An 18,145-nucleotide genomic window follows, 5' to 3' on the forward strand; every position below is an offset into this window, starting at 1 on the left:
AGTGTTTATTTATATATAGAGTTTGGAAATATTATGTTGCCAATCCAATCAAAAGTAGTTGTAGGTTGTGGTAAGGAGATACTGTCAATTGGCTAAGCTTAGGGACCTACCTCATAAAGCATCACATGCCTTTGCTCATTTTGATGCTGCAGCAGAACCACTTGTGCATTTGAGTTCATTATTCAAATAAACATTAGAGTTTCAAAACAAATGGCTACCTTATAACAACAAAAAACAGGTGCATGTGATGGTGTTTGGTGTACAATTGAAATGAACATGAAGATGATATGAGCTTGGCCCTACTTCTAACTTTTTGGAAAAAGATGGAGGCAGAATAATAAATGCTGAAAATTGGTAATTTGTACAAGTTATTATGGTTAAACAAGGAAATATTAGACCCAGCTGGTTATGTGTAGTTTACTCAAACCGAAAGGTCGTCTTGGATTGGCCCTGTAAAAACATTAATGACCCACACTCTCAATGTTCTCAGCAATTCTAATCTCTTTATCTTCATTTGATTTTGAAAGTCTGGATACTTTGTCACTTATAGTTATTACAAAGAAAAGCAGTTGATACAGGTTCAATCATTGTGTGTTTCATGACCAACCATATATAGTCTTACAATTCCAATTGGCCATTTCTCAAGTTGGAGACAAAAATATATTTCTACATTGGAGGTCATTGAGAACACAATCCTTGTAAATAAAATGTGAAACCCACAAGATTTAGTGTAATGTATCTTGGAACCCTAGTTCCGAACACGAAGGCGATATAAATAAAAGGAAAAATGGACTTTGGCAGTGCCTAAGTCCATAGATGAGATGAGAGTGATTCAGACCTGCCCAACCTACTAAACCAAGTTTCCCTCATGATTTATTTCACTCACTTACATATCTACTGAAAATGTTGTAATGCCAAATTTCACGTTGGATTCGATATAAACCAAATGAAGGTACTATTAGTGTTTAAGAGTGATTAATCATCATTAAAATTTAAGACATCTATCTCCACATGTGACATCCTCACTTGTAGCAATACGAACGGAATAAAAAAGAACTACATTTAGTGTCCTAAATTCATTGATCCTAGAAAGTTGATTCTAGGGCCCTATTTATAGATATTTTAAGATTGAAAAATGTATAAAATCACCTAAATAGACATAATACATTGATAGTCCATAATTATTGTTGTTTTTTAATGAATTATGAATTTTTGGACTAATAATGATTATTTACGTGTAATAGGTCAAAATCACGAGAGCCAAAAAGATAAATCAAGATGAACGAAGAGGTGCATTGAAATCCAGGACCCAGGAAAAATTTGCAAAATAAGATTTAGGTCAATTGAGACCACAAGCACTGCTGCACCATGAACCCCTTGGGCAGCGTGGTGATGACGGCAAGTTTTTTCTCGAGATTCGTACATTAGTAAGGCAGCGTGATTCATATCGAAACAAATTAGGTATTTGAGGTTTTGTAAAACACGGAAGTAATCCAAATTCAAGATAAACCCTAATCTGACCTTTATAAATAAGAGGCCAGATAAGAAATCAAAAGATCAAAAATAAAATAAAAAAAGCAAAAGAATAATCTTCCAACTCTCTTTATTTTCTCAATTTATAGTTTTTAGGTTAGTTTCTGTGGAAGTTTTGTAAATAGAAGGATTACTTTGTCAGATGCAAGTCAAGATTAATAAAGATATTTTTTTTTCTCTTCCCTAATCTCTTATTCTTTTATTTCTATTATGTTTTTATTGTTTTTTATATGATTTGTGGTTAGATCTCCATTAGAGAAGTCAATGAAGCCCAAAGAAGAGCATCTTAGATAGTTATTTATTTCGATTGTGCACGAATGTTTTATTATAATGCTAGTTTCTTAAGTAGTAATCATTGAATAAAATAAGTAATTGGATGATTTTGATAGTTTAAACTTAGATAAGATCAAGTTAAACTATGCTGGATTATAGATTAAATATTTTACCTTTGATTTCTTTTTATTAAATATTATCATAAAATTTTAGGATTAATATTTGGATTAACAAATTTCATCTTTCAATTCAATAACATTAGCTTTGTTAATTGTATTGAGATAATAAGAAATAAATAATTTGATAAGTTGATTTGTTTGGTAGATTTGACTAATCTAGTTTTTACATTGTAAATCACATTTCTGTTTATTTTATTAGTTTTAATTTAATTTTCTTGATTACTTTGAACCTGATTAACTGTTTTAAGTCAACACAAATTGCTGGATCAATGTTGTCTCTGTAGATCGATCCTTGCTTGCTAAGGTTTTATATATTTTGTTATACTAATTTTATTGATAATCTACACAACAAACAAATTGGCGCCTTTGCCGGGAATAACAGTTTGATCCAATTTCTTTTTGACAAATTTTATTAGGTTTTTTGTCGAATCCGAATTTTTTTATTTTAAATATTTCAAATTGTTTGTTCTAATTCTCAATTTGTCAGGAGAACACAGAAGAGAAAAGCATTCAAACATAGCAAAAATTCACTATGGTGAAACCTCAAGATACGTAAATAGTTTTCTTCTTAGAATATTTCTTCATTGATTTTTAATCGAATGAAATAATTAATTTGAAATATTTTGATTTCAGATTTACCTGTTGTTTTAGGAAGAAGAGTTAACACAAAATGTTGATTGAAGCTTTATTTGATCACTTGGATCAAATTCTTCAACCAAGAAATAGTATTACTCTTTTTCTTTTCAAGATCAGACTCATAGTAGGATTTTACTTTATTTATAAACAAATTTTCAACTTTTGAACTTATTCGAGAAGGCTTGGAGTGTAATAGCTTTAAGGACGACAGTGGGACGTAACTGTCTTGACCCCTTGGGTTCATACACCAAGATTGGTGTCGGTGGCTCGAGTCGACTCAACTCGTTCCCCCCTGTGTAGAACGGGAGGTAAGACTTGTTCAACCCACGAACTATACTGCTTTTGTTTGATTATTCCTACACACTTCGATTTGCACTAAGTAAAGAGGGCCCTTACGAGGATGGCATCATAAGATAAGAATTGGAGTTCATCACCGATTTCTTGCCTTGCTAGGTTAATTGAATCCACATAACAAGCAATAATTAATTTAAAATTGGATAAACTTGACTCTAGGTCCCATCGAGTTCATTTGACAAAACTAGTCTAACTTGCACCAATTGCACTTCTTAATTAAGGTCAAAGCCTAAGCAAAATCCTGTCCTATTGTACGAGGGGAATAAATTACTTCTATTCTAGACAAGAAGGTGATTTAAAGTGTCTTTGCTCAGCATTGTGTGCCACCTCTCATCTGGGGATTGAACTGGCTAACTTTGATTTCAGAAAACTAGGTTGGAGGCTTTTAGACTATCCTTTTGAAAACGTTAGTTAGGAGTTGTCTAGAGTTAGGCACCCTGCCTAAGACTAGTCTTTTCTTTATGTGTGATTTTTGGATCGCCTATGTGTGTGCATGTTTGATAGGCAAAAGTAGAGATAGAAATTCCAATTTCTGGAGATCAAATAGAATTTACGTCATCATGGAGTTTAGGAAAGAATCATGGATTGTGTGTGTCTTGCCTGATAATTATGGCCATTCCCCCGAGTGTTATCCAAGTATGCCCTTGCTTCGTGCTACGTAGACCAAGATGCGTCATTATCATATCGACACCTAGTTAAGTTCATCTATTCTGATTTGATCCTTGAGTTATGCACATATGCAACCCTACCAATGGGCCCTTATGGAAACTAAATTTGTAATATAAATTAAAAATATTTCTTGATTTTGACAACAATGACCCACTTTTTTTTTGTAGCAATGTGAGTTTGCACATGTTGGGGTCAGATCTTTAGCTGGTCTGTCTTATTAATTGATAACTACACATTAATCTGAGGTGAATGCTTGATTTAAAATTGATCAAATTACATAGTAGATTTTCTTGAGGTTAACTAGATTTATTCAGAAAATTGATTTTACCGATCTGATTATAAGAATAGAAAATGTCGAATGTTTTTAACTGAGCAGATTGCAAAGTGACAATAATTCTAATAAGGGAAATTTTTTACAGGAGTGAGAAGACTAGTGCAGATCATATAATATGTTAAGAGTTGGTAAAGATTACACAATTTAAAAGATGGAAGGAAAAAATTTCTATTAAATGATGTGTTCAAAGGGAGAGACATTTGTTTTACTCTGCCCACTCATTTACACAAAATAAAACAATTTCTTTTTCAAATGATGAGAATTAAGAACATCCTCTTCTAGAGATTGGAGATATTAGTGGTTAGCCACCCCTGTCTTAAACTCTCAATAAAAATGGTGATCAAAAGAGATAAAAAAGATGGGTGCCTTCATGTTTTCTTAGTAACTTCTTTGTTCGGGGTTTGTTTGTTTTTCCACCCTTTCAAAAGGCATTCATACGAGAAGTAAGATCAATGAAGGTTCTTTCTTTGCATGGAATAGTAAGACCACCCGTTGGATGATTGAACCCGAACTCCTCCTCAGCCCTACTTGATAAGTCTTGGAATGAAGGATGGTTCAAGTGTGATAAAGGAACGACGAATCTCTTCTTTTCGGTTTCTCCGACGTAAACTGCCAAGTGTCCTTTTGGGACGTTTGCTGTGCTTGTTTTGGTAAGAAGAGACTGTAGTTTGAGCATCTTCTTGGCATGAAGGGACATGGAAGGCAACCGGATGCCCATGACTATTCTTGCAGTTAAGAGAACGAAAGCAAGAAAGAGATTTAAATGGGCCTTATAGAGGATAGAAAGAAAGCTTTAACACTTCGAAGGATGTGAGTGAAGACTTGGAGTTGGAAGGCAGGTCTAGTGTTTATGTATATATAGAGTTTGGAAATATTATGTTGCCAATCCAATAAAAAGTAATTGTAGGTTGTCGTAAGGAGGCATTGTCACTTGGCTAAGCTTAGGGACCTGCCTCATAAAGCATCACATGCCTTTGCTCATTTTGATGCTGCAGCAGAGCCACTTGTGCATTTGTGTTCATTATTCAATTAAACATTAGATTTTCAAACCTGATGGCTACCTTATAGCAACAAAAAACAGGTGCATGTGAAGGTGTTTGGTGTACAATTGAAATGAACATGAAGATGATATGAGCTTGGCCCTACTTCTAACTTTTGGAAAAAATATGGAATCAGAATAATAAATGCTTGAAAATTGGTAATTTGTACAAGTTATTATGGTTAAAGAAGGAAATATTATACCCAGCTGGTTACGTGTAGTTTAGTCAAACCGAAGGGTCGTCTTGGATTGGCCCTGTAAAAACATTAATGTCCCACACTCTTAATGTTCTCAGAAATTCTAATCTCTATATCATCATTTGATTTTGAGAGTCTAGATACTTTGTCTCTTATAGTTATTACAAAGAAAAGCAGTTGATACAGGTTCAAGCATTGTGTGTTTCATGACCAACCATATATAATCTTACAATTCCAATCAGCCATTTCTCAAGTTGGAGACAAAAATATATTTCGATATTGGAGGTCATTGAGAACACCATCCTTATAAATAAATGTGAAACCCACAAGATTTAGTGTAATGTATCTTGGAACCCTAGTTCAGAACACGAAGGAGATATAAATAAAAGGAAAAATGGACTTTGGCTGTGCCTAAGTCCATAGATGAGATGAGAGTGATTCAGGCCTGCCCAAACTACTAAGCCAAGTTTCCCTCATGATTTATTTCACTCACTTACATATCTACTAAAAATTTTGTAATGCCAAATTTCACCTTGGATTCGATCACTATAAACCAAATGAAGGTATTATTAGTGTATAAGATATCCCTAGTGATTAATCATCATTGAAATTTAAGACATCTATCTCAACATACGACATCCTCACTTGCAGCAACACGAACCGAAAAAAAAAAGAACTACATTTAGTGTCCTAAATTCACTGATTAGGGCCTAGAAAGTTGATTCTAGGGCCCTTTTTATAGAGACTTTAAGATTGAAAAGTGCATAAAATCACCTAAATAGACATAATACATTGATAGTCCATAATTATTGTTGTTTTTTAATGAATTGTGAATTTTTGGATTAATTATGGTTATTTACGTGTAATAAGTCAAAATCACGAGAGCCAAAAAGATAAATCAAGAAAAACGGAGTGGTGCATTGAAATTCAGGACCTAGGACAAATTTGCAGAATAAGATTCAGGTCAATTGGGACCACAAGCACTGCTGCACCATGAACCCCTTGGGCCGTGCGGTGATGTCGACAAGTTTTTTCTCAAGATTCGTACATTAGTAAGGCAGTGTGATTCATATCAAAACAAATTAGGTATTTGAGGTTTTGTAAAACACGAAAGTAATCCAAATTGAAGATAAACCCTAATCTGACGTTTATAAATAAGAGGCCAGATAAAAAATTAAAAGAAAAAAGAAAAAAAAAAAAAAACAAAAGAATAATCTTCCAACTCTCTCTCTTTTCTCAATTTATAGTTTTTAGGTTAGTTTCTGTGGAAGCTTTGTAAACAGAAGGATTACTCTGTTAGATGCAAGTCAAGATTAATAAAGATATTTTCTTTCTCTTCCCTAATCTCTTATTCTTTTATTTATATTATGTTTTTATTTTTATTTTATATGATTTGTGGTTAGATCTCCGTTAGAGAAGTCAATGAAGTCCAAACAAGAGCATCTCAGATAGTTATTTATTTCGATTGTGCGTGAATGTTTATTATAATGCCAGTTTTTTAAGTAGTAATCATTGAATAGAATTAGTAATCAGATGATTTTTATAGTTTAAACTTAGATAAGATCAAGTTAAACTATGCTTGATTATAGATTAAATATTTTATCTTTGATTTTGTCTTATTAAATATTATCATAGAATTTTAGGATTAATATTTGGATTAACAAATTTCATTTTTCGATCCAATAACATTAGGTTTGTTAATTGGATCGAGGTAATAAGAAATAAATAATTTGATAAGTTGAATTGTTTGGTGATTTGACTAATCTAGTTTTAACATTGTAAACCACATTTCTGTTTATTTTATATTAGTTTTAATTTAATTTTCTTGAATACTTTGAACTTGATTAACTGTTTTAAGTCAAAACAAATTGTTGGATCAACGTTGTCTCTGTAGATCGATCCTTGCTTGCCAAGGTTTTATATATTTTGTTATACTATTTTTATTGATAATCTACACAACAAACAAATTGGCGCCGTTGCCGGGAACAACGGTTTGATCCAATTTCTTTTCAACAAATTTTATTAGGTTTTCTGTCGAATTTGATTTTTTTTTTTTAAATATTTCAAATTGTTCATTCTGATTCTCAATTTGTCAGGAGAACACAGAAGAAAAAAGCGTTCAAACATAGCAAAAATTCACCGTGGTGAAACCTCAGGATACGTGAATAGTTTTCTTCTTTGCATATTTCTTCATTGATTCTTAATAGAATGAAATAATTAATTTGAAATATTTTGATTTCGGATTTACCTGTTGTTTTTAGGACGAAGAGTTAACACAAAATGTTGATTGAAGCTTTAATCGATCACAATCGATCACCTGGATCAAATTCTTCAACCAAGAAGCAGTATCACTTTTTTTCTTTTCTCTTATTTTCTTTTCAAGATCAAGCTCATAGTAGGATTTTACTTTATTTATAAACAAATTTTCAACTTTTGAACTTATCCGAAGGCTTGGAGTGTAATAGCTTTAAGGACGACAGTGGGACGTAACTATCTCGACCCATTGGGTTCGTACACAGAGATTGGTGTAGGTGGCTCGAGTCAACTCAACTCGTTCCCCCCCCCCCCCCCCCGTGTAGAACGGGTGGTAAGACTCGTTCAACCCATGAACTATATTGCCTTTGTTTGATTATTCCTACACACTTCGATTTGCACTAAGTAAAGAGGGCACCTTTACGAGGATGACATCATAAGAGAAGAATCGGTATTCATCACTGATCTCTTGCCCTGTTAGGTTAATTGAATCTACATAACAAGCAATAATTAATTTAAAATTGGATAGACTTGACTCTAGGTCCCATCGAGTTCATTTGGCAAAGCTAGTCTAACTTGCACTAATTGCACTTCTTGATTAAGGTCAAGGCCTAAGCCAAATCCTGTCCTATTGTACAAGGGGAATAAATTACTTCTATTCTAGAAAAGAAGGGTGTTTTAAGAATGCCCTTGCTCAGCATTGTGTGCCACCTCTCATCAGGGGATTGAATTGGCTGACTTCGATTTTAGAAAACTGGGTTGGAGGCTTTTAGACTATCCCTTTGAAAAAATTAGTTATAAGTTGTCTAGAGTTAGGCACCCTACCTAAGACTTGTCTTTTCTTTATGTGTGATTTTTGGATCGGCTATGTGTGTACATGTTTGATAGGCAAAAGTAGAGATAGAAATTCCAATTTAGGGAGATCAAATAGAATTTATGTCATCATGGAGTTTAGGAAAGAATCATGGATTGTGTGCATCTTGTCTGATAATTATAGTCATTCCCCTGAGTGTTATCCGAGTATGCCCAGGCTTCGTGCTACGCAGACCAATATGCGTCATTATCAAAATTCTTATTGGATACCGACACCTAGTTAAAGTTCATCTATTTTGATTTGATCCTTGAGTTATGCACATATGCAACCCTACCAATGGGCCCTTATGGAAACTAAATTTGTAATATAAATTAAATACATTTCTTGATTTTGACAACAATGACCTACTTTTTTTTGTAGCAATGTGAGTTTGCACATGTTGGTGTCAGATCTTTAGCTGTTCTGTCTTATTAATTGATAACTACACATTAATCTGAGGTGAATGCTTGATTTTAAATTGATCAAATTACATAGTAGATTTTTTTGAGGTTAATTAGATTTATTCGGAAAATTGATTTTACCGATCAGATTATAAGAATAGAAAATGTGACGGTTTTTACCTGAGCAGATTGCAAAGTGAATAATTCTAATATGGGGAAATTTTTATAGGAGTGAGAAAACTAGTGCAGATAATATAAAATGTTAGAGTTGGTAAAGATTACACGATTTAAAAGATGGAAGGAAAAATTTTCTATTAAATGATGTGTTCAAAGGGAGAGACATTTGTTTTACTCTACCCACTCATTTACACAAAACAAAACAAATTTACAAAATGATGAGAATTGAGAACAATCCTCTTCTAGATATTGGAGATATTAGATTTAGTGGTTAGCCATCCCTGTTCCGAACCCTCAAAAAAATGGTGATCAAAAGAGCTAGAAAGCTGGGTGCCTTCATGTTTACTTGTTAACTTCTTTGTTGTGTCTTTCTTTGTTCATCCACCCCTTTCACAAGGCATTCAAACGAGAAGTGAGATCGATGAAGGCTGTTTCTTTGCATGGAATTGTAAGACCACCCATTGGATGATTGAACCCGAACTCTTCCTCAGCCCTACTTAATAAGTCTTGAAATGAAGGATGGTTCAAGTAAGATAAAGGAACAACAAATCTCTTCTTTTCGGTAACTCCAACGTAAACTGCTAAGTGTCCTTTTGGGACATCTGTCGTGGTTGTTCTGTTAAGTAGAGACTGTAGTTTGAAAATCTGCTTGGCATGAATGGACATGGGGAGCAAACGGATACCCATGACTATTCTAGCAGTGACGAGAGTGATAACCTGAAAGAGATTTAAATGCACTTTATAGAGGAAGAAAAGAAAGCTTTAGCACTTTGGAGGATTCGAGTGAAGACTTGGAGTTGGAAAGCAGATCCAGTGTTTGTATATATATAGGGGTGAGGATATGTTTTATTGGCAATCCATTCAGAAGGAGTAATATGTGGTGAGGAGGCATTTACAATTGGCTAAGCTTAGGGACCTACCTCATAAAGCATCACATGCCTTTGCTCATTTTGTGTTCTTATCCATCTATCAATTGATGTTGCAGCAACACCACTTATGCATTTGAATTCATTATTCAAATAAACATTAGAGCTTCAAAACAGATGGCAACCATACACAACAAAAAACCGTATACATGTGATGGTGTTGCGTGTACAAATAAAATGAACATGATATGAGCTTGGGCCAACATCTACTATTTGGAAAAAGTTGAAGACAGAACAATAAATGCTTGAATCGGTCGAAGGTGGATGATGACTTATAATTTGCCTATTTGTACAAATTATTATGGTAAAAAAAACAAGAAAATTTAAGACTCAGTGTGTTAGGTATTGTTTGCTCAAACTGAAAGGCTGTATTGGGTAGGGCTTGTAAAAACATTAATTGATTTTATGAGTCTGGATACTTTGTCACTAATAGTCAATCATTGTTTGTGTTTTATGACCAACCATCTATAGTCTTACAATTCCATTCAACCATTTCTCGAGTGGGAGAGAGATACATTTCTACATTGCGGTTCCTCGAGAAGACAATGCTTATACAGCCGACATTTAGATCACCATTGTCATCAAAATGTGAACCCACAAGATTTAGTGTAATGTAGTTCAAACCATACTTCAGAACATGAAGGCGATATAAATAAAAGGATAAATACACAAAACATATAAAGATTTACAAATAAATTACAGCCCATGAATTCTCTCAAAACTTCTGTCAAACCTCCCCGACCTACAAACCCAAGTTTCCTTCTGGTCGATTTCACTCTCCTATAATCTGAAAATGAGTTACAATTATATGCATACCAAAAACGTTGTCAAGAAAATTTCTTTTCATTATTTATTCATAGTTTTTAAGATTTAGGCATAACTTTTGTCTCACGTCCTCCTCATAGATAGGTCCTAAAAAACACAATAAGTAGGGTAAAAATATAGCACAACACTTTAAGTATTTAACAAATCTACTAACAGAAAGAAGATTAGTGGAAAAATGAGTAACATGTAGGATGTGAGACAAAGAGAGAAAAGAAGAGATAGGTATGATTCCAATCCCTGAGTCTATGACTCACTGAGTAGGAGAGATGTAGTACTGACTGCATAAGCTGAAGAATCATGGATACCTTGTACTTTCATCAAGCTCAAAGCATCAATACGCTACGTGAAAATCTCAAATTTGCATTAAAAAATTTGTTGGGCCTGGCCCGTCGAATTTTAAAATCCAAAATCCGCGGCCCGTGGACCACGTTTTAAAATCCAAATTATAATATGCGTCACTGTTTCTCTTCCTTTCTCACTGTTCCTCTGCCTCTCTCACAGTCTCTCATCGATCGATCGTCTCTCACGGTCTCTCTTTTTCTCTCAGTCTCTCATGGATCGACTCTCATTGATCGATCGTCTCTCACGGTCTCTCTCTCTCTCACAGTCTCTTATCGATCGATCGTCTCTCTCTCTCACAGTCATCGATCGATCGATCGCCTCTTACGGTCTCTCTCTCTCACAGTCATCGATCGATCGTCTCTCACGGTCTCTCTCTCTCATGGTCTCTCTATCACAGTCATCGATCGATCGATCGCCTCTCACGGTCTCTCGCTTTCTCACAGTGGCTCTCTCGATCGATCAACCTCGTTTTTTCATTCGCTCGATCGATCGACCACTCCATCGATCGATTGACCTCTCTATCTCTCTTTCACAGTCTCTTTCTCGACCGATCTCTCTTTCGATTTGTCTCCCTCGATAGATCTCATCTCCCACTTTATTTGATCGATCGATCTCTTAGATCAGAAACAGGTTTTGGTCCATTTGCAAGAAGTGAATAGGAAATTGGATCAACTGAATTTGATAGAAACAAGTGTTGGGAGTGGAAATGACGATCAGAACGAATATCGGTGTGCAATTCCTGAAATCCCTAATTTTTCTGTTGGAATGGAAGTGCGAGTTGTTTAGAGACAACGTGAGTATGATTGGATTGTGCGCAATTGGTGGATCAGGGAAGACTACATTGGCTGCTAAGCTTTGTCAAGACGAACAAGTGAAAGGTATATCTATCTATTCAAAACTCACATTGAACAATTTTTTTAACTTATGGTTATATGATTTTTCTTAGTAGATTAAAAAATTTAACATTGAATTTTATACACAATTGAATCGTGGTGAAAAGAAGAAGAAGATCACTTTATTCACCTTTGATAAAAAACTTTGAATCCACAAGGAAAACAAAGAGAATTATTCTAAGAAAGCTAACCTTCTATTGATAGTCTAGATGTTGCAAAATGTATCTCTCACTATGGTTTGAAATATTAGAATGTATCTATCGATACGTATCGGTATCAGCCGAGCTGATATGAAACATTGAATGTTTTAGGTATGTATCAATTGACACCATATTGAAACTTTCATTAACCGAAAAATTCAATCAATACGATATTTTAAACATTGTCGCTCACCATCATTTAAATAGACTTTCAAACTTATAATTTGTCATTTATTTCAGCTTATTATTTTTTTTTTGGTCGTGTGATCTTCCCATTAAGTGTAAGACCCAACAATGGACTATGAATTGATGACATGTACAGATCTAATGAGTTAGAGAATCCACCATGAAGATAAGTTTAAAATTTTTATTTATTTTTTTAGATTGGAGTGAGACATTTGCTTACACTTGAACGGGGTTGGAATACAAGACCAGGATCTCCTTACAAACTCACTTTTATAGAATAATCATAAATTTTCTTTATTATTACTGCAAGTTGACTTACTTTTATCGAATAACCATAAAAAATAAAAATAAAAATTCCTTGAGATTAAAATAAATAAAATTAAATTTGAGGTTCTCTGTCCACTGCCACATCAGCACTGTGTAAGAAAGGAATAAAGCATTATAAAAGGGATGTTGGATTTAGTTAGATTTTCAATTTAAAATCAATCAAGCACTGTTTCTTATATATATCTTGGAGAGTAGGATAAGGCCTTATATGATGTTGTGTTTGTGGGTTTTGTGGGTAATATTATTGGTTAAGTTTGAAGGATTAGGGTGTTTGGGATGCTTAGAACAAGAGAGAATTCTGCCTTGAATCACTCAGAAGAGTCTTTTCTTTCTTCTTGGGACCCTAAGATGGAGACTAATTGTTGTCTGTGGGAGGGAGTTTTATGTAACAACATCAATACCAGTAGGCGAGTCATCAAACTTTCTCTTAGTAGTGATAGGGATCATGAGTTAAGAGATTGGTGGTATCTGAATGTCTCCTTGTTTCTTCCCTTTGAGCAACTAAGGACACTTGATTTATCCAAAAATTGGATATCTGGTTGGGTTGAAAATGAAGGTAGGCGTCTCTCTCTCTCTCTCTCTCTCTCTCTCTCTCTCTCACACACACACACACACACACACACAAGAGACTGATTCATATCTTCTCTCTCTCCTGTTTTTGTACTCACAGGTTTCAATAAATTATCCACACTCAACAAATTACAACACTTGGATTTGAGTGGGAACTTTTTTAAGAGTCTAACATCTTTGGGTGAACTTTCATTTCTTAAGATTCTCAATCTCAGTTATAATGGCTTAGAAGGACCAATTCCAATTGAAGGTAAGCATGTTTAGTCCTGAATCTCTAAGAAAATCTGCTTTTAGTTTTAGTTTTAGTTCATATTTTTATTTAATCTTTCCTCCCTTGTGACATTAGATATGAGTGATAACAATTTGTCTGGCAACATTCCGAATTGGATCAATGATTTCTCAAATATGACAGTTCTTCTCTTGAAAAGAAATCAACTTCAAGGTCCCATTTCAAATCAATTATGTCAACTACTCCACTTAAACCTTATGGATCTTTCTCACAATAATTTGTCTGGTTCAATACCTTCTTGCTTGAAAAATGTATCATTTGGTAAAGCATGGATTATTCCGTATGATAGTTTTTGGATTTCATCCTCATTCATAAGTAATACCCCTAGTGTAACCGTGAGCATCAAAGAACTAGAAGATGTGGAGTTTATGACAAAAAGAAGAAGATCCATAGAGACATCAATTATACCCAAACATCCTAATGTTGAACCCCAAGCAGAAAATTCCACTGAAACTCAATCTCTAAACAGTAACATGGATAAAATTGTGGATTATTATGCAGCCAGAAGAAGCTCGGAGCTGGGCAGAAGATGGTGGATTGTACCGACGGAAAATCCAGGTCCTTCTGTGAGAAAGAGGCTGATCCAAGCACTTAAATATATTAGAGATACCATAAAAAATGGAGATGTACTTATTCAGATATGGGTACCTGTACAGAAGGGAGACAAGCTTGTTCTTATTACTAATGACCAACCCTTTTCGCTTGATGATAACTGTCATCAGCTCACAAATTACTGAAATGTCTCTATCAAGTACCAGTTCCCGGCTTGAGGATTCTCACGAGCCATTTGGGTTGCCCGGTCAAGTTTACTTGGAGAAGGTACCAGAATGGACTCCCAATGTACAATTTTTCAGCAGTGATGAGTACCCACGGGTGAATGATGCTCAACGGTATAATGTTCATGGGACCCTTGCGCTTCCCATCTTTGAACGAGATACTCAGTCTTGCTTGGGTGTTTTGGAGGTTGTGATGACTACTCTGAAGATCAATTATCATCTCGAACTCGAAAATGTTTGCAAGGCACTTGAGGCTTGTCTCCTATTTCTTCCATAAGTATGTTTTTTTTTTTTTTTTTTTTTCTGGCATAAGGTTGTGTTTAGCTTCTCTTTACTTTTCTCTTTATTAGAAACAATGTTCACTACAAAAAATATACAAATGGGTGTTGCACCTTTTTCATATTTTCTCCTAATACACTTCTCATCACCCAACCATGAAATCAGAATGATAATTTCATCCTCTTATTCTGATCCAAAGAAACTTATTTTCTTGTAGGCTGTTGATCTTAGAACTTCTGAAGTTTCAAGCACTCCTTATGTAAAGGTAAACAAACTATTATCCTACCAAATCAAAATTTAGTCATCTAAAATTTCAAAATTTTCTTCTTAAAGTCATGGGTAGGATTCTTTTCGACCAGGCCGATTCAGGGCCCTTCCTTTGGGAATGATATATGTTCTTGCTAAACCCAATTACTGTAATTCCTCTTTATTTCAACTCTTTTGGGTGCATTGGATTAGAACACATCAATGTTTATTTGATCTCCTTATTTAAGCTTAAAACCCACTTCCAAGAGAAAAAAAATCTGAGGAAGTGTTTGAAAAATATGTCGTAGGACAAGTTGCTGCACTTGTTTTGTGCCATACAAGGGAATTAGCTTACCAGGTTTGTTTATTACGTGGATCTTCATTTGGTGCTTATCATTTCTAGGTGTTTTGTCTATAGATTTGTTGGAATTAAGTTGTAATTGGTTGGCTTTTAGGGTGTGAAGCACAGATAGTTCTCTCCATTAACTTTTGGTTCTGTTTTTCTATCTGTGTTTCAGCCAGGTAGTAATGTGCTTCTAGGAGATGGAGAATTTTTGTTAATATTTGTTGTATGAATATCAGAAGTAAATGAATGTGAGTTCGTGTTCTTCCTCTTCAATGTCTCCTGCAACTCGAACCCAACTTTATTCTGACCATGGTGTCTCCTCCATGGAAGAGCAGCTGCCACAGAGATGGTATTGGTACCACCACATTCAACTTGATTATTATGCTTTAAATATAGATTTTGCTTACTATTTTGAATCTATTTTTGGGGTTTCTGAGCTTTAGTAGAAATGATTCCTAGTCAAAACGTTGAAAAAAAACCCCTTGATTGATGATCTCTGGAGAGTTAGAATGTGCTTTGTTACGATCCATTTCCGTACAAAACCTCCAATATTTATGAATGGAACCAGAATCTCCCCCATAGATGAATTTATTGTCTTAGTATTTGGTTTTCAATACTCAATTTTGCTTGTAGGGATATCAAATCGTTATCCATTGCATATGGTTTTGGTTATTGATTTGTAATCCATCTCTAATTGTTTAAAATGGTTGTGTAAGTGAGCTGGTTTATAGAAAATAGGTACTAAAAAGTTCATGATTAAAAATACATAAACTTTTGGATATTCTCGGTATAAATGTGAAGTTTCTTGTTTGAAATGATGCACAACTTATTACTACGTAGCTTTTTTGATGTTTGTTCAAATAGTTGTATCTTTTCAATCCTTAATAGTCCTTTTATTTGTCCATCTCCTTATAATTTCAGTCTTGAATTTCTTTTCGAGCAACCATTATCTCTTTAATGAAACATGACTCAAATGTACCAACACCCGCTTTTCATTCATCCTTAATTAATTGGAAAACCTATGCTTAAGAAAGATAAGCACAACATGTAAGGGTTGCTGAAGCTGTTTCCTTCTCCTATCAATGATATCTAAAGTTGGCTGTTTGTTTGGACTAGCATTTCTTATGCCAATAGGCCTCTTATTGCTATCAATTAGATGAACTAAATGAACTAATCCTCTTCTCTCTGCTTTTCTTGCCCCCCCCAACTGCAGCCCTAAACCTAGGTCATAACTGAAACCCATCTCTCCCACGAACCTCGTTTAAATCCAGTCCCAACCGAACCCCTTGAAACTCATATACACATTGTTTCTGTTTTCCAGCTAACTGATAAAGCAATAATAGGTATAAAATTCGTTTACTGGTGTTTACTTCATTGTTTTCCTATTCAAATGTTATTTACCATGTGTTAGAAGAACTTCTTTACTTAATTGATTCTACTTAATTGGATTCCTCATTTTTGTTAAAGTAGAACAATTACAAGGTTTTAAATAAATGTGTCGGATAGAATGTTCCTCATTTGGATTCCTCATTTTTTAAAGTAGGCTTCTCGTTTTTTGTATTCTACTTATTTTTTATGAGTTTAAATAAACCTTGTAATTGTTCTTTATGAGTTTTTTTTTTATTACTATATTTGAATGTTAGTTTGCTTATTTGGAATACCAGTTTTTGTCATTTTGCAGATACAAAAATGATCCAGAGATCTTGGCCATGACCAATTTGATAACCGCATATCAACGGAACGAGATATGTTCTTCTATTACTTTGGGTTGATATCTCGATATACCAAATCTTTTTTGTGTAGGTACGAGAGCGCTATTAGGATTTTTCAGAACAGTAGCAATGTGGGGGAAATCCAAACCTTGAGGAAAATAAGAGGACGCGATAGAGCGGAGAGAGCCAGAAGAGATCAAAGGACATCACGACCATTTGCTTCTAACTGTGTTTTATTTCTAAACAATTATGTGACGTAATTGTAACTGTCCAATTGCTTCAATTAGAGCTTGTTTAGTAATGAAATTTCAATATATAATATGAATTTTGAGTTGTTTAGTTTAATTTGGAGCTTGTTTTATAATTTTTGTCTTGTTTGTTATTTTTCTGATTTTTTATATTATTATTTCATTTATTGGGATTGGTGAATTAGAGACCGCCTTATTGTTTGTTAAATCTCCATATTCGACGGTCATATTGTATGGATTTTATTTTTTTTGAAGCACATTCTACAAGAAAATATTTGATAGTCCAGGGCCGTCAAAAAAAAAAATTCTACAAGAGAATATTTGACAAGCATATTTGACAGGAAGGTCCGTCAAATTTCTCAAAATTTGACGGGCTAAGACCGTCAAATATGGGCTTTTTTCACATAGTGATAGTAGACTTGCGTTGGGAAGCATCAACAATTGTGGAATCACTAGCAGCAGCAGCATCAAAACGAAAGCGGTAGCTCTCCAGATAACCGTGGTGACCATAACACTAAGCTGATAAATTTGGGGGTCAAACTCTAAACCAATTGGCAATGAGTGGAGAAACCCAGCAGCTTATTAGGATAGTGACAAAGCAATGAGTGTCTGATGAGGGAATAAACTCAACACGCCCCTGCACTTGTGGGCCAAAGAACGTGGAGATGTGAATTGGGTGATGTGGAGGAGAGAAAGGCCCACTCTGATACCATGAAAAATTTGGGGGCCCAACTCAAAACCAATTGCAAATGAGTGGAGAGGCCAAGGAGCTTATAAAGACAAAGATAAGGCAATGAGCCAATGTGTGTCCGATGTGGGACTAAACTCAACAAAATGCATATATAATAATAGCGAAATGGTTTCTCAAATCAAAAGTTAACCATTTTCAAACTTAGTTACAACGTTACTTTAGTAGATATATTACCGATATGATAGGTAAATACATTTTCTAAGATTCCATTAGACAATATATTATAGATGGTAAATATAGATTTTAGTATCATTTTGATTGGAGTCTGCCTAACCCGAGTTTCTTTCCAAAAAGAATAAAAAAAGTATCGTTGTTTTGTTGCTAGGTGAGA

The 18,145-nt window shown here is 34.5% G+C and overlaps 2 protein-coding genes and 1 pseudogene across 5 annotated transcripts; 1 reads left to right on the forward strand and 2 right to left on the reverse strand.

The window, feature by feature from the left end:
- Window positions 1-4,082: 4,082 nt before the first annotated feature.
- On the reverse strand, window positions 4,083-4,824 carry LOC147411019 (auxin-responsive protein SAUR21 pseudogene; annotated as a pseudogene).
- A 4,192-nt stretch (window positions 4,825-9,016) lies between these two features.
- On the reverse strand, window positions 9,017-9,713 carry LOC147411020 (auxin-responsive protein SAUR21-like). The gene has a single exon (XM_086443471.1). It carries the CDS (start codon window positions 9,583-9,585, stop codon window positions 9,289-9,291), a length of 297 nt encoding a protein of 98 aa, XP_086299597.1. The 5' UTR covers window positions 9,586-9,713; the 3' UTR covers window positions 9,017-9,288.
- A 1,285-nt stretch (window positions 9,714-10,998) lies between these two features.
- On the forward strand, window positions 10,999-17,160 carry LOC147411021 (uncharacterized). 4 transcript variants are annotated; one of them, XM_086443459.1, is made up of 6 exons: window positions 10,999-11,869; window positions 13,268-13,417; window positions 13,514-14,509; window positions 14,729-14,776; window positions 15,276-15,452; window positions 16,785-17,160. In XM_086443459.1, the coding sequence occupies exons 1-3, from the start codon at window positions 11,698-11,700 to the stop codon at window positions 14,191-14,193; spliced, it is 1,002 nt and encodes a 333-aa protein (XP_086299585.1). In that variant the 5' UTR covers window positions 10,999-11,697; the 3' UTR covers window positions 14,194-14,509; window positions 14,729-14,776; window positions 15,276-15,452; window positions 16,785-17,160. The 4 variants fall into 4 exon arrangements, with proteins under 4 accessions (XP_086299585.1, XP_086299573.1, XP_086299564.1 ...); XM_086443447.1 differs by lacking the exon at window positions 10,999-11,869 and adding an exon at window positions 11,876-13,153 and having other exon boundaries at window positions 15,066-15,452; XM_086443438.1 differs by lacking the exon at window positions 10,999-11,869 and adding an exon at window positions 11,876-13,153.
- Window positions 17,161-18,145: the final 985 nt, after the last annotated feature.

The sequence above is a fragment of the Akebia trifoliata genome, chromosome 1 (genome assembly GCF_017979445.1).
Source record: "Akebia trifoliata isolate Shusen 1 chromosome 1, ASM1797944v1, whole genome shotgun sequence".
Taxonomy (NCBI): domain Eukaryota; kingdom Viridiplantae; phylum Streptophyta; class Magnoliopsida; order Ranunculales; family Lardizabalaceae; genus Akebia; species Akebia trifoliata.

Excerpts from the sequence above, each read along its gene's own strand:
- LOC147411020 (XM_086443471.1), bottom strand. The coding sequence starts at position 9,585 with ATGGGTATCCGTTTGCTCCCCATGTCCATTCATGCCAAGCAGATTTTC.
- LOC147411021 (XM_086443447.1), top strand. The coding sequence starts at position 12,874 with ATGCTTAGAACAAGAGAGAATTCTGCCTTGAATCACTCAGAAGAGTCT. Across the intron at positions 13,154-13,267 it reads TGGTTGGGTTGAAAATGAAG|GTTTCAATAAATTATCCACA; the intron begins GTAGGCGTCTCT and ends TTGTACTCACAG. Across the intron at positions 13,418-13,513 it reads AGGACCAATTCCAATTGAAG|ATATGAGTGATAACAATTTG; the intron begins GTAAGCATGTTT and ends TTGTGACATTAG.